Source organism: Pogoniulus pusillus, chromosome 38, assembly GCF_015220805.1.
Source record: "Pogoniulus pusillus isolate bPogPus1 chromosome 38, bPogPus1.pri, whole genome shotgun sequence".
Lineage (NCBI taxonomy): Eukaryota > Metazoa > Chordata > Aves > Piciformes > Lybiidae > Pogoniulus > Pogoniulus pusillus.
The window spans coordinates 2572800-2586546 of record NC_087301.1 but is presented as its reverse complement, the minus strand read 5'-3'; the positions used below and the strand labels follow the sequence as shown (position 1 = coordinate 2586546).

Here is a 13747-nt window from a genome sequence, read left to right as displayed (position 1 = left end):
TGCTTAGGTCAGCTCAGAGATTCACAGAATGGGTTAGGTTGGAAGGGACCTGGAAGCTCATCTAGCTCCAACCCCCCCTGCCACGGGCAGGGAGCAGCTTATTGGGGCTTAGATTGTGGCAGCTTCCTTGCCTGCTGGGGCTGTCAGGAGGTTATTTCCCACCCTCAAACTCTCTCTAGATGTTGAAATATTCACAGAGAGCTCCTTGCCCAAGCACTTACACCACGACATAGGCAACTCTATTTACTACAGCTAGTTAAGAGGGGAAGAGCATCTACCTGGCTAAGAGTGGCAGGGTAAGAGCAGGAACCATTCCTGCAGTATTCTTGCTCATGTTTGTTCCCCTCACAGCTGCAGTGTTTCGAAATGCCAATTAATTTTCAACTCCCTGCTGTCCTCTGGGTCACTCAGGCAGCAAGAATTTCTCCTCTTGCAGCTGCAGGCAGTGTGAAAAAAAAAAGGGAGAGAGAAATCATCTCCTTTCTTCACTGCAAAGGCTTCTGTGGTCTGCTCAGCTCTCCCTTTCTGCAAGGACTGCCCTCAGAGTAAGCAATTCTCCATGGGGACCTTGTCTGCCTCTGCATCCTGGGCTGCACCAAAAGCAGTGTGGACAGCAGATCCAGAGAGGTGATTCTGTCACTCTGCTCTGGTGAGACTTCACCAGAAGAAAGAGACTTCATCAGGAAGAAAGGGAGCTGGGGGTGCTGGGAGAGAGGAGCTGAAGAGGAGGCAGCAGTGCCCAGGTAGGCAGCAGAGCCAATGGCATCCTGGGCTGGCTCAGGAGCAGTGTGGGCAGCAGGACGAGGGAGGTTCTCCTGTCCCTGTGCTCAGCACTGCTCAGGCCACCCCTGGATGCAGGTGAGGTCTCAATAGAGCAGAGCAGAGGGAGAGAATCACCTCCCTGGCCCTGCTGGCCACACTTCTCCTGCTGCAGCCCAGGCTCTGCTTGGCTTTCTGGGCTGCAAGTGCAAGTTTGAGCTCCTGAGCACCCAAAGTCTCGCCTCACCAGCCAGGATTCTGACTCCAGCTTAGGTCATTGATTGGCCAAGTCCTCCTGAGATGGATTTTGGCTTAAAAAAATTACTCTAAACTGTGCAATACTGCAAGGAAAGTGGTTGGGCATGCCTGAGGCTGACTGGTCTCAATATGTCTGGACTGGGTCCAGTTCTAGGCTCACCAGTTCAAGAGAAACAGGGAACTACTGGATAGAGTGCAGGGGGCTACAAAGATGCTGAGGGGCCTGGAGCATCTCTGTGAGAAAGAAAGGCTGAGAGCCCTGGGACTGAGAGCTTGGAGAAAAGCAGCCCCAGTGGGGATCTGAGCAATGCTCAGGAAGAGCTAAAGGAGCTGCAGGGGGCCCAGAGGATGGAGCTGGGCTCTTCTCAGTGGTGCCCAGGGACAGTACAAAGGGCACTGGGCACAAACTGGAACCTAGGGGGTTCCATCTGAACACGAGGAGACACTTTGCTGTGAGGGTACTCTGGAGCCCTGGAGCAGGCTGCCCAGAAAGGCTGTGGAGGCTCCTTGAAGCAGGCTGCCCAGAAAGGCTGTGGAGGCTCCCTGAAGCAGGCTGCCCAGAAAGGCTGTGGAGGCTCCCTGAAGCAGGCTGCCCAGAAAGGCTGTGGAGGCTCCCTCTCTGGAGAGCTTCCATGCCCAGCTGGCCATTAGGTAAAAGCAGGATGCCAGATCTGAACCTGCTTAGAGGTTTGAAACCTTTCAGTTCCCACTCACACCTGTCAGTTTGGATACTCTGAAAACACCTCTTAAAAGCAGGAAAGAAACCACCCCAAGGGTTCCCTCCCCGAGGGAAAGCAGCTCACATAAACCTTCAAGCTCATCCCCAGCCAACACTCCCCTGGCTCACGGTGAGGGCTGTGGCCAATTTCATCCTCCTGAGCTAAATGTTATGGCTAACCTCACACACACGACCTGCCTCTTTCCCTGCAGCCCTTCAACAGCCCTTTGTGCAAGAACAAGAAGTGCCTCAATAAATAACTGCTGTGGCTGCCAGCATCCAGGCCCCAACCATTCCAAGCATACCTGAGGAGCTACGTCCCAGGGCTGCTGCTCTCTGCTGCCACGAAGCTCTCTGCTGTTGGAGCTGTGGAGGGCCCAGGTACAGCTGGGAGAGCTACTTCTGATGGGTTTTCCTGAAGGGAAAGTCTTGGGGCAAAGCAGTTCCCTACCAAGGACATCAGAACACAGATGGGAAGCTCTTTAGAGCTTAGGAAGGATGGGTCCTGCCTGACCAACCTGAGCTCCTTTCATGATCAGTCTGCCTGGACTGCAGCAAAGCCTCTGACACCATCTGCCACAAGAGCTCCTGGCACAGCTGGCAGCTCCTGGCTTGGACAGATTCACTCTGATATGGGCAAGTACTGGCAGGAGGGCTGGGCCCAGAGAGTGGTGGTGAATGTTGCCACAGCCAGCTGGCACCAGTGGTGTGCCCCAAGGGTCAGTGCTGGGCACAGTCCTGCCAATATCTTTATTGAGGACCTGGAGCAGGGGATTGAGTCCAGCATCAGTGAGTTTGCAGATGACACCAAGCTAGGAGCAGTTGTGGAGCTGTTGGAGGATAGCAGAGCCCTGCAGAGGGACCTGGCCAGGCTGCATGGGTGGGCAGAGGCCAAGGGGATGAGACTGAACAAGGCCAAGGGCAGGGTTCTGCACTTTGGCCACAACAACCCCAAGCAGTGCTACAGGCTGGGGACGAAGTGGCTGAGAGCAGCCAGACAGAGAGGGAGCTGGGGGTGCTGGGAGAGAGGAGCTGAAGAGGAGGCAGCAGTGCCCAGGTGGGCAGCAGAGCCAATGGCATCCTGGGCTGGCTCAGGAGCAGTGTGGGCAGCAGGACAAGGGAGGTTCTTGTGTCCCTGTGCTCAGCACTGCTCAGGACACCCCTGGAGTGCTGTGTCCAGTTCTGCGCTGCTGGAGAAAGGCAGCAAGGCTGGGGAGGGGCCTGGAGCACAGCCCTGTGAGGAGAGGCTGAGGGAGCTGGGGGGGTGCAGCCTGCAGCAGAGGAGGCTCAGGGCAGAGCTCATTGCTGCCTGCAGCTGCCTGCAGGGAGGCTGTAGCCAGGTGGGGTTGGGCTCTGCTGCCAGGCAAGCAGCAACAGAAGAAGGGGACACAGCCTCAAGCTGTGCCAGGGCAGGTTCAGGCTGGATGTTAGGAGGAAGTTGTTGGCAGAGAGAGTGATTGGCATTGGAATGGGCTGCCCAGGGAGGTGGTGGAGTGGCCGTGGCTGGAGGTGTTGCAGCCAAGCCTGGCTGGGGCACTTAGTGCCATGGTGTGGTTGGTTGGGCAGGGCTGGGTGCTAGGTTGGGCTGGCTGAGCTTGGAGCTCTCTTCCAACCTGCTTGACTCTCTGACTCTTGGCTCTCAGGGGCTGCCATTTGGCTTCCAGGTAAAAACAGTACTTAAAGAAAAGAGGGTGGGAGAAACCAACAACTATGTGCAAATGTTGCTACCTTTCAGCCAAGTTTGCTTTCCTTCTTGGTTGTCATGCTCAATTTGAGGCCGTGGCAAGAAGACAGAGGGTAGAAACCAGTTGAATGAAACCTTCCAAGAGTTAAAACATCAGGAAAACTCCAAAAATTAATAAATCTGCAGAACTTGGCTGTCCTGAGCTCCAGATGAAGGTTTCCATCATAGATGGCACAGATCCAAGCCCAGGCAGACTTTTATTGTCATGAAAATTATTAGCTAGTAAAAAGGACTCCTCATTTTAATAGCAGGACCCAAAGAGATGACAGAGAGAGCACCAAAGCTCTGTTTGAGCTAAGGGGAACCAGACTTAGACAGCTGCCTGCCAAGATGCTGCCCAAGATCTCTCATTCCTCCTGCTGCTCTGTTCTGGTAACAGTGCTCTCCCTCCAAGCCTGCAATGAATTAGCATCCCAAGTACCCACAGCATCCAGCTGCAACACCAGTGGATGGTTTGAAGGGAAGGATAACAGCAGGAGAACCACACCATGATGGGATGTCATCAGAAATCCCAAGGTGCTTATCTGAAGAGCCCAACAAGCAGCACAAGGGAATAAAGCTACCCCTTGCAAACAGGTGGGGCCAGAGCTCAGCACAACCTGGAATTCAACCAGTGTGAAGCACAGAATGGTTTAGGTTGGAAGGGAGCTCAGCCAGTTCCAACCCCCAGCATAGGCAGGGACACCTCCCACTAGAACAGGTCCCTCAGTGCTTCATCCAATCTGGTCCTGAACACCTGCAGGGAGGTTGTGGAGCACAGAATCACCCAATGTGATCTTTGATCACATTGGGTGATTCTGTGCTCCACAACCTCCCTGGGAAACCTGTGCCAGTGTCTCACCACCCTCACTGCAAAGAGCCCTTTCCTAACATCCAGTTTCAGTCTCCCCTCTGCCACTTCAAACCCATTCCTCCTCATCCTGGCATCACCAGACCTTGTCAATAGTCCCCCCCCAGCCCTCCTTCAGCTACTAGAAGGCCACTCCAAGGTCTCCTCCAAGCCTTCTCTTCTCCAGGCTGCAGAGCCCCAACTCTCTCAGCCTGTGCTCACAGCAGAGCTGCTGCAGCCCTCTCAGCATCTTGGTGGCCTCCTCTGCACTGGCTCCAACACTTCCATGTCCTGATTGTGCTGGGGGCTTGAAAGCTGCCCCCAGGACTGCAGGTGGGGTGTGAGGAGAGCAGAGCCAAGGGGCAGAATCTCCTCCCTTGCCCTGCTGCCCACACTGCTCTTGCTGCAGCCCAGCACAGGGTTGTGTCTGGGCTGCACTCACACTGCAGGCTCCTGTTGAGCTTTTGATCAGCCCAGACCCTCAGGTCCTGTTCCTCAGGGCTGCTCTCAGCCATTCCCCACCCAGCCTGGAGTTGTGCTTGGGACTGCACCCACCCAGGTGCAGGACCAAAACCAACCAAAACCAAACCCAGGACATTGCCTATCTCCAGTTTCCAGCCCAAGCATCTCCACAATCCCCATGGTGAATCAGCAGGCACAGAGTAGAATGTGCAGCCCTCAGCCCAACCACTGTCACTGCCAAAATAACAGCTGCTAAAATCCTTTCCTGCCCCCATACCTGCTCACAGTGGTGGCTCTGAGGCACACACATCCATTACAACAATGACAGAGTAAATCCTCACCAAAAATGAGAAGGCAACACCATCCTCTCTGCTCCACTCCTCCCACCTTACCCAGTCACCTTCCCCTAAGGAGAACTCCAGTAAACAAGACCTCAAGCTCAGCAGATCAAGCTGTGCCCAGCCAGCCTCACAGGAACCTCTCAGGAGACAGAGCAGTGTGCCTCAGAGCCAGGCTGAGCTCAACAGCCCAGGCAAAGCAGGAGAAATGCCTCTCTGGTTTACACCTCGGTGCAGGCTGCATGTAAAGCATGTGTGTGGAGCTCTGCAGGATGTGCCACCAGGGCTCTCACTCGTGGAACAGGGCACACTGCTGGATCCTCTTCAGCTCAACCCAATTTATTCTGCCTGCAGATGAGTGATGACTTGCTGAGGCAGCAAAAAGGCAGCACACTGCAGTAGGTAGAACATTCCCTCTGTGCTTGCAAATTCCCTTTGGGGTATAGAGAGACACGACAGCAAAATCATCTTCTCCTGGCTAAGCAGTCTGAGCCAGCTGCCTCCCAGTGCTCAGGAGAGAAGGCTGCAACTGTTTCACTCTCTGTCCTTCCCCATCTCTCCTCCTGCTCATCTCTCCCCACTTCATAGAATCACAGGCTCAAACAGCATTCAAGGTGTTCATGGAACCATAGAATCATAGAATCAAGCAGGTTGGAAGAGAACTCCAAGATCATCCAGTCCAACCTATCACCCAGCCCTATCCAGTCAACCAGACCATGGCACCAAGAGCCTCATCCAGTCTTCTCTTGAAGACCCCCAGGGACGGTGCCTCCACCACCTCCCTGGGCAGCCCATTCCAATGCCAATCACTCTCTCTGTGAAGAACTTCTTCCTAACATCCAGCCTAGACCTACCCTGGCACAACTTGAGACTGTGTCCCCTTGTTCTATTGCTGGTTGCCTCAGCAGCAGGCACCATGCACAGGCTTCAGCTCCAGCTCTCTGTGCTGCTATGACAACACTTTTGTGTGCTCTGGCTGGGAGGTGAAGGAGCAGGACTGCAGCTTTGCTCTAACTAGTTCAATCCTGGGGTCTCCTGTGGCATCTCAGTCCTCTCTCAGCAGATCAGCACTGCATTTGGCTGCGAGGCAGAGCAACCTTAATGCTAGAGAAGGAGGCAGCCTTCAAAGGCTGTGCATGCCCCCAGCTGCAGGCACAGGAACGGCTCCGCAAAACCAGTCCCGGGGATGATGTCACTTGGAATACAGGTCAGGGAGCTGAATCACACAGCACAAACCAACCCTGCTGTGAGAAACGGAGACCTGCCCCTCTTAGCAACACTCACCCTGGAGCTGCTTCACTCCAGGGAGTTAGGAAAGAGTTCTCCAGTCAAGGGTGAAAACAACCTGGGAGCTTCTTGGCTGATGAGACCTCATTAGCACCATCAGAGCTGCTCCCCTGCACGGGAGGGGAGTGACCAGGACAAGCAGTGAGCTCCCAGAGGCTGTCAAACAGGAGCCTGCAGTGGAGTCACAAGAGCTCAGATCAGCTCTGGATGTGTCTTTTTATGCTAAAGTGTACCCCCTAAAGCCAGGGGAAGAAGTCAGCAGGGAGGGCAGGGAACAGCTTTAATTATTGCTGACTTGTACCTAACTGAAAGGGACAGGAGGAGGGCTGGGGATAAAAGAGAATGTTCTCTCTTTGCCATTAATGAGCTCACTCCACTGGCATGTCTGCTGCCCTCCAAGACTGCTCCCACAGCAGGAGTATAAACCCAGCTCTACAGCTGCCCAGCAGTGTAAATTACCTAACTCCTGATGCAGTTCTTACAGGGGTTCCTGTCTGTGTCTGTCTCCAAACCATCCAGCTGCTGGCTCTCTGATGCTTTTCAAGCCTCAGCAGTAAAGATGTCTACTGGTTCCAATTAACAAGCCAACAAGCCTTGCCACCGACCTGATTCCATCAGAGCAAGCTCACATTACTCATCAACTGGTAGTAAAACACTTCATGTCAGGCCAGGGAGTGCACATGGCTGTTACCAACTGAATCAGCTGGAACAACAGCACGAAGCAGCTCCCCACCCTTCACCATCCCTTTTCCAGAAGGCACTCATGAGGAGTTAGGAGATTGAGGCACTGCTAAAAGCCAATTTAACAGAGAAACTCCTCTCCCACCCCACACATCACTTCACCTTCAGCCCCCATGCCAAGCTGTGAGACATCAGACGAGCAGCTTGGGCACAAGAGCTGCCCTGCAAACTCAGCAGGCAAGGAGGGCAGAGCTCACCCAGCAGCCATAGCCAGGCAGTGATGCTGCACACATCCCTCAGCTCCTGGTGGGCTTGACTCCTGGGCAAGCTGGCTGCAGGCTGTGGTTGCCCCATGCTGCTTTCCTAACTGAACCCCCAGCATGGGACATTTACAGGAACGACCTTGGCTGGTGACCTGTGAAAGAATTTGAGCCCTGTTTGCTTCTCAGCAATGCAGACACCTCCAGACCCCACAGCCCAGAGTGGAGCTGTCACAGCCAGAGGGGAGGAAAGAGCATGAGAAACAAAAGCTCCTCTGAGGTAGAGCAGGAACAATTGTGTAAGGGTTTGCTTGGAGGGCACAGCTCTGCTCTGCCACCTCCCTCAACTGCTGGTGTGGGAAGGCAAAAGAGACTGAGAAGACCTATGGAAAGCTCTCAGGAAAGCAAACTGTGACAAATGAGTTCCTCTGCGTGCTGTGAACTCCAAGGGAAAAGGCAGGTGGAGGATTTCCATTGCAAATCATGCTGCACCACAGCCAGGTGCCCAGGCATGGGTGGAATTAACAGAGCACTCCATTATTCACTGGCACTCACACACTGAAGGAGTTTCTTTCCTTGCAAAAAAAATCTATCCCCATTTTAACATGGATCTGAAGAATTCAAAGGGTTAAGATTCACAGAATGGGTTGGGGTGGAAGGGACCTCAAAGGTCATCCAGTTCCAAGCCCCCTGACACGGGCAGGGACACCTCCCACCAGCACAGGTTGCTCAAGGCCTCATCCAACTTGGCCTTCAACACCTCCAGGGAGGGGACATCCACAGCCTTCCTGGGCAACCTGTGCCAGCAGCTCACCACCCTCAACCTGTGCCAGTGTCTCACCACCCTCACGCTGAAGAATTTCTTGCTAATCTCTGGTCCACATCCCCCCTCCTGAAGCCTAAAGAACTCATCCTCAGTAGCTCCATCCATCTTCAGAGCTCCCACGAGGCTCCTTAGCAGCATTTATCTTTCAGCCACCTCATTTCTGCTCCCCTTCTCTCTGCCACCCCCCTTTTATAGAATCACAGAAGGGTTTAGGTTGGAAGGGACTTCAGAGCTCAGCCAATTCCAACCCCCCAGCATAGGCAGGGACACCTCCCACTAGAACAGGTTGCTCAAGGACTCATCCAACCTTGTCTTGGACACCTCCAAGGAGGTTGTGGAGCACAGAATCACCCAATGCGATCTTTGATCTTTGATCACATTGGGTGATTCTGTGTTCCACAACCTCCCTGGGCAACCTGTGCCAGTGTCTCACCACCCTCACTGCAAATAACTTCTTCCTAACATCCAGTTTCAATCTCCCCTCTGCCACTTCAAACCCATTCCTCCTCCTCCTCCTGGCATTATCAGACCTTGTCAATAGTCCCTCCTCAGCCCTCCTGGAGCCCCCTTCAGCTACTAGAAGGCCACTCCAAGCTCTCCTTATCTTCTCCAGGCTGCACAGCCCCAACTCTCTCAGCCTGTCCTCACAGCAGAGCTGCTGCAGCCCTCTGAGCATCTTGGTGGCCTCCTCTGCACTGGCTCCAACACTTCCATGTCCTGATTGTGCTGGGGGCTCCAGAAGTGCCCCCAGGACTGCAGGTGGGGTGTGAGGAGAGCAGAGCCAAGGGGCAGAATCCCCTCCCTTGCCCTGCTGGCTATCATCAGCAAGAAATAAAGACTGCCAAGGATGAAGATCTCAGGAAAGGATGGTTTCTTACCATCGTGGCCAGAGTTGAGTAGATGCTCTCCCAGGTCACAGCCAAAGACTCTCTCCTTCAGGATCCCTCTCTGCTTCAGCTTCTGCTTGGTTGGGCGCGACTTCATGAATGTTCGGAGGAAGGTGATGAGCTTGCCGTGTTTTTTGGACACTGCACAAGAGAACAAAGCAGGACATTGTTAGGTTTGGCTCAGCTGGGCAGGGCTGAGCACACCACGCTCCACACAGCACGTAGGGGCTGTCAAAGTGCTCATATCAATTATCTGCAGAAAGAGGTTTCCCAGGGTCCGCCGCTAAGCTGAGCCTTGGCTTGGGCTCTGCGCCTCGGCCGGTGCAGAACTAACGAGAGGCAGCTGTGAAGGCAGAAGGTAGCACAAAGACAGGTTCAAGCTGCAGAGAAGCTTCAGGTGAGAGCATTCTAAAGGTGTCCTGGAGATGGCTGATGGGCAGCACCTGGCAGCTCCTGCATCTCTGGAGAAGTGAAGATGACCAAACTCACACAACCATTCACCTCCTGGCCACTGAACCATAGAACGTCTCTGGCTGGAGACCTTCATGATCCTCCAGTCCAACCTTCAACCCAGCACTGCAAGGTCACCTCTAAACCATGTCCCTCAGCACCAGGTCCACACTCTGTCCAAATACCTCCAGCTTGACAATCTGCTGCAGAGCAGCCCTGTGGAGAGGGACCTGGGAGTGCTGGGGGAGAACATCCACAGCACAGCAATGTGCCCTGGGGGCCAAGAAGCCAATGGGGTCCTGGGGGGCACTCAGCAGTGTGTTCAGCAGATCAAGGGAGGTTCTCCTTCACCTCTGCTCTGCCCTGATGAGATCTCATCTTGAGCACTGCCTTCAGCTTCAGGCTCCCCCGTTGAAGAGGGACAGGGATCTGCTGCAGAGGGTCCAGCAGAGGGCTACAAGGAGGAGAAGGGGACTGGAGCACTGCCTGAGGAGAGGCTGAAGGACCTGGGGCTGCTTACTCTGGAGAAGAGAAGACTGAGAGGGGATTTAAGCAATGTCTATAACTATCTGAGGGCTGGGGGTCAGGAGGGGGGGACAGGCTCTGCTCACTGCTGCCTGGGATAGGACAAGCAGCAATGGATGGAAGCTGCAGCACAGGAGGTTCCAGCTCAGCACAAGAGGGAACTTCTTTCCTGGAGGGGTCCCAGAGCCCTGGCACAGGCTGCCCAGAGAGGTTGTGGAGTCTCCTCTGGAGCCTTTCCAGAACTGTCTGGATGTGTTCCTGTGTGCCCTGAGCTAGATTGTGTGGTCCTGCTCTGGCAGAGGAGTTGGACTGGATGATCTCCTTGGGTCCCTTCCAACCCCTGACATGCTGTGAGCTGTGAACCCTTCTGTGCAAGATATGCTTCCTAATACCCAACCTAAACCTCCCCTGGTGGAACTTGATGATGTTTCCTCTTGTCTCAACATTTGTTATTCGGGAGAAGAGACCAAGCCCCACCTTGCTGCCACCTCCTCTCAGGAGTCTTTCCTGATCCTCCTCAAGCCTCTGCAAAATAAAAGCATTTCTGTCTTTGCCTTACACAACAGAACCCCAAAGCAGCTGGTTTGAAGGGATGCAATCCATCCCCTTCAGAATGAAGCCCAAGAAGACTGCAGAGGTGAGCACACAGCTCAGGAGCCATCCCTCCAAGCCTCTTGCTCCACATGATGCCAACACAGTCCCTGTGTGATGCTGAAACCTCCTGTCTGGCTGAGAGGAATTATCCCCCAGCAGTGCCATGAGGAAGCCACACAGGGCAGGAGCCAGCGACACAAATAAACTCATGCAAAAGAGGAGGAGAGGCCCAGCAGGTTTGAATGGAGGCAGAACAATGCCCCTGAATGGCAACTTTTCTTCCTGAGGCCCAGGCTGGAAGCAGGAGGGCTCTGGCCTGCCCCCAACAAAAGTGCCTTTGTGTCCATGAGTCAAAAGCAGTTTGACTTCCAGAGAAGAGCTCTGCTGAGGAGAACAAATCGCTAGGTAGGAAAGGCTGAGCTCTGTGAGGAAGCCTTTATAGCCCCAGGAAGCTGTAAAGGCTCCTGCAGCACAGCAAGGCAATTCCAGCCATCACTCCTCTGCTCCTGCCTCAGATCCCAGAGAGGAGAGACGACCTGCACTAAATCCCCAGCACTGCCAGCAAATCCCAGCAGGGTAACCCCAAATGAAAAGCCTGAGAGGAGGTTGGAGCAGCAGGAAGGGGTCTGCCTCTCCTCCCCAGGAACAAATGACAGGATGAGAGGAAATGGCCTCAAGTTGCACCAAGGGAGGTTTAGGCTGGACATGAGGAACAACTTCCTTCTTTAAAGGGTTGTCAAGGCCTGGAACAGGCTGCCCAGGGCAGTGGTGGAGTCCCTGTCCCTGGAGGTGTTGCAAAGCTGTGGAGATGTGGTGCTGAGGGATGGGGTTTAGTTGTGACCTGGCAGTGCTGGGTGAACAGCTGGATTGGATGCTCTGAAAGGTCTTACCCAAGCAAAATGAGTCTGTGATGTTCAAATGCCTTTCAACAGCTGAGCACTTTCCTTCTGTTTCACCAGGTGCTGCTGCAGCTCCTCTCCACAGAAATCAACCTGACTGCAGTGACCTCAACATATTTCTGTGTCCCTGCCTATGGCAAGGGATTGGAACTGGCTGAGCTTTGAGCTCCCTTCCAACCTAAACCATTCTGTGACTCTAAAACTGCCTTACCAGCAGCCTGCTGAAACAGAGTTTCCTCCTCTCTGAATCACTGCCTGCTCTGGGTGAGAGCTGCTCAGGCTAAAGTGACTTCAGAGGCTCATACCTAGGCGGGGATGATTCACTGATAGGAGCTGAGCTCCGCTGGGGTGGGGAAGAAGAAGAGAACAGGGAGAATATCTGAGCTGTGCTGACAGGTTAGAGAACAATAAAGCAAGTAGGTGTCTGATAAGGATAAGCCATGCTCATAAGCTGCCAGAGCTCAGGAGGCTGCCAGGGATGCTGTCCTGCTGCCAGCAGCAATAAAGTCAAACGTTTTCTAGCCACCTTCCCAGCCCCCAGCACCGTTTGACCCCCAAATCAGCAAAGAGGTTGACCTTCTGGGGCATTCTGGTTGAGATGAAGCCAGCACAGCACTTCCAGGTTGTGGATAGAGACAAAGGTGATACCAAGAACCCTGCACAGGAAACACTTTCTGTCCTGAGCCACTGGTTCCAAACCTCTGCTGGTGCACTGGTGCCAGCACCTGCACAAGTAGTTGCCCCACACTCCTACCCCCACCTCAAAGGCCCAGAATTAGTGAGGGATGGGAGCAAGGCAAAGGCTTTAGAGCAGAAACAAACCATTTGCCAGGCTCAGAATCTCAGCACTAGTGAAGAAAGGAAGTTATGGAATAGAGGCACAGGCTTTAGAGCAGAAACAAACCATTTGCCAAGCTCAAACTCCTCAGCACTAGTGAATAAAGGAAGTTATGGAATAGAAGCACAGGCTTTAGAGCAGAAACAAACCTAAAACTGCTACAAGCTAAGGTGCTTTGGGTAGAACACTTAGCCTTGTTCTGCCTTTATTGCCCCATACATAAAATGGGGTATGATAAATCTGACCCATTCACAGCCTATCAAGGTTGGACCAGATGGTCCTTGAAGTCCTTTCCAATCTGGCATCCTGTGATGATGTCAGTTTGGGTCTCCAGGTCATCAAGTGTCAGACCATCAAGCAGCATCACTACCAAACACTCTTCCATGGCTGCAAAAGCAGAGATCACAGCAGCATCCAGGCTGGCAAAGTCCCTCAGAGCACCAAGTCCAATCTAGAACCCTGCTCTAGAAGAGTCACCTTAAACCACAGCCCCAAGCACCACAGCCAAACCACTCTAAAATACATCCAGGCTGGGTGACTCCACCACCTCCCTGGGCAGCTCATTCCACTCCCTGACCACTCTCTCCAGGAAAAATGTTTTCCTAATGTCCAACCTAAACCTCCCCAGGCTCAGACTGAGGCCATTCCCCCTTGCTCTGTCTCCAGCTACCTGTGAGAGGAGCCCAGCAGCAGCCCCTGCACAATGTCCCTTCAGGTGGTTGTCCTCAGCTGTTCCTCACAAGACCTTCACCATCTTTGTTGCCCTTCTCTAGCCACACTCCAGCCAGAAGGCTTTTTCCTAATATCCAATCTAAACCTCCCCAGCCTCAGCCTGAGGCCATTCCCCCTTCTTCTATCTCCAATTCCCTGTGAGCAGAGCCCAGCAGCAGCCTCTGCACAATGTCCCTTCAGGTAGCTGTAGACAGCAATGAGCTCTGCCTTCAGATGCTGCTGTGTTACCAACCCCTCTCCCAAACCCCAACACTTATCCATATCCCTTTCCCTCTCAGGTTTAACCACCAGCAAACAAACTCTTCACCAAGAAGCAGAGGCTTTCCTAGAAGGAGCAGGGGCTGCTTCTGCTCAGGAAGGCAGCTCTGGCCAAGCACCCTGGCCTGGACAAGCAAATACTCCATCAATTTCTCCCACAGTGAGTCTGGCCCAAAAGAAAACCCCAATCCAAAGCCCAAACACTACGAACCCCACCCAAGCTTGGACCCAAGCTCAGGTTTTGCTGGCACAAGCAGGTCACTGAAGAGTGAGAAACAAATATCCCAGCCTTAGCTGACATAACCAGGCTGGCCCAAGCCTTCGTGTGGTGGGAAGGGAGGGAAGGCAGAACTGTGCCAAGGTAGCTCATTGTGGTTTTGGGAAGCTGCCACGGTCTGTACC

The 13747-nt window shown here is 53.6% G+C and overlaps 1 protein-coding gene across 11 annotated transcripts in view; it reads right to left on the bottom strand.

The window, feature by feature from the left end:
* ARHGAP32 (Rho GTPase activating protein 32) overlaps nucleotides 1–13747 on the bottom strand; it is a 246412-nt gene that overhangs the window by 28880 nt on the left and 203785 nt on the right. For all 11 annotated transcript variants that reach the window (XM_064173280.1, XM_064173279.1, XM_064173274.1 and 8 more), the window contains one exon: nucleotides 9041–9190. In XM_064173280.1, coding sequence (XP_064029350.1) covers nucleotides 9041–9190 — 150 coding nt within the window. The remainder of the gene's footprint in view (nucleotides 1–9040; nucleotides 9191–13747) is intronic.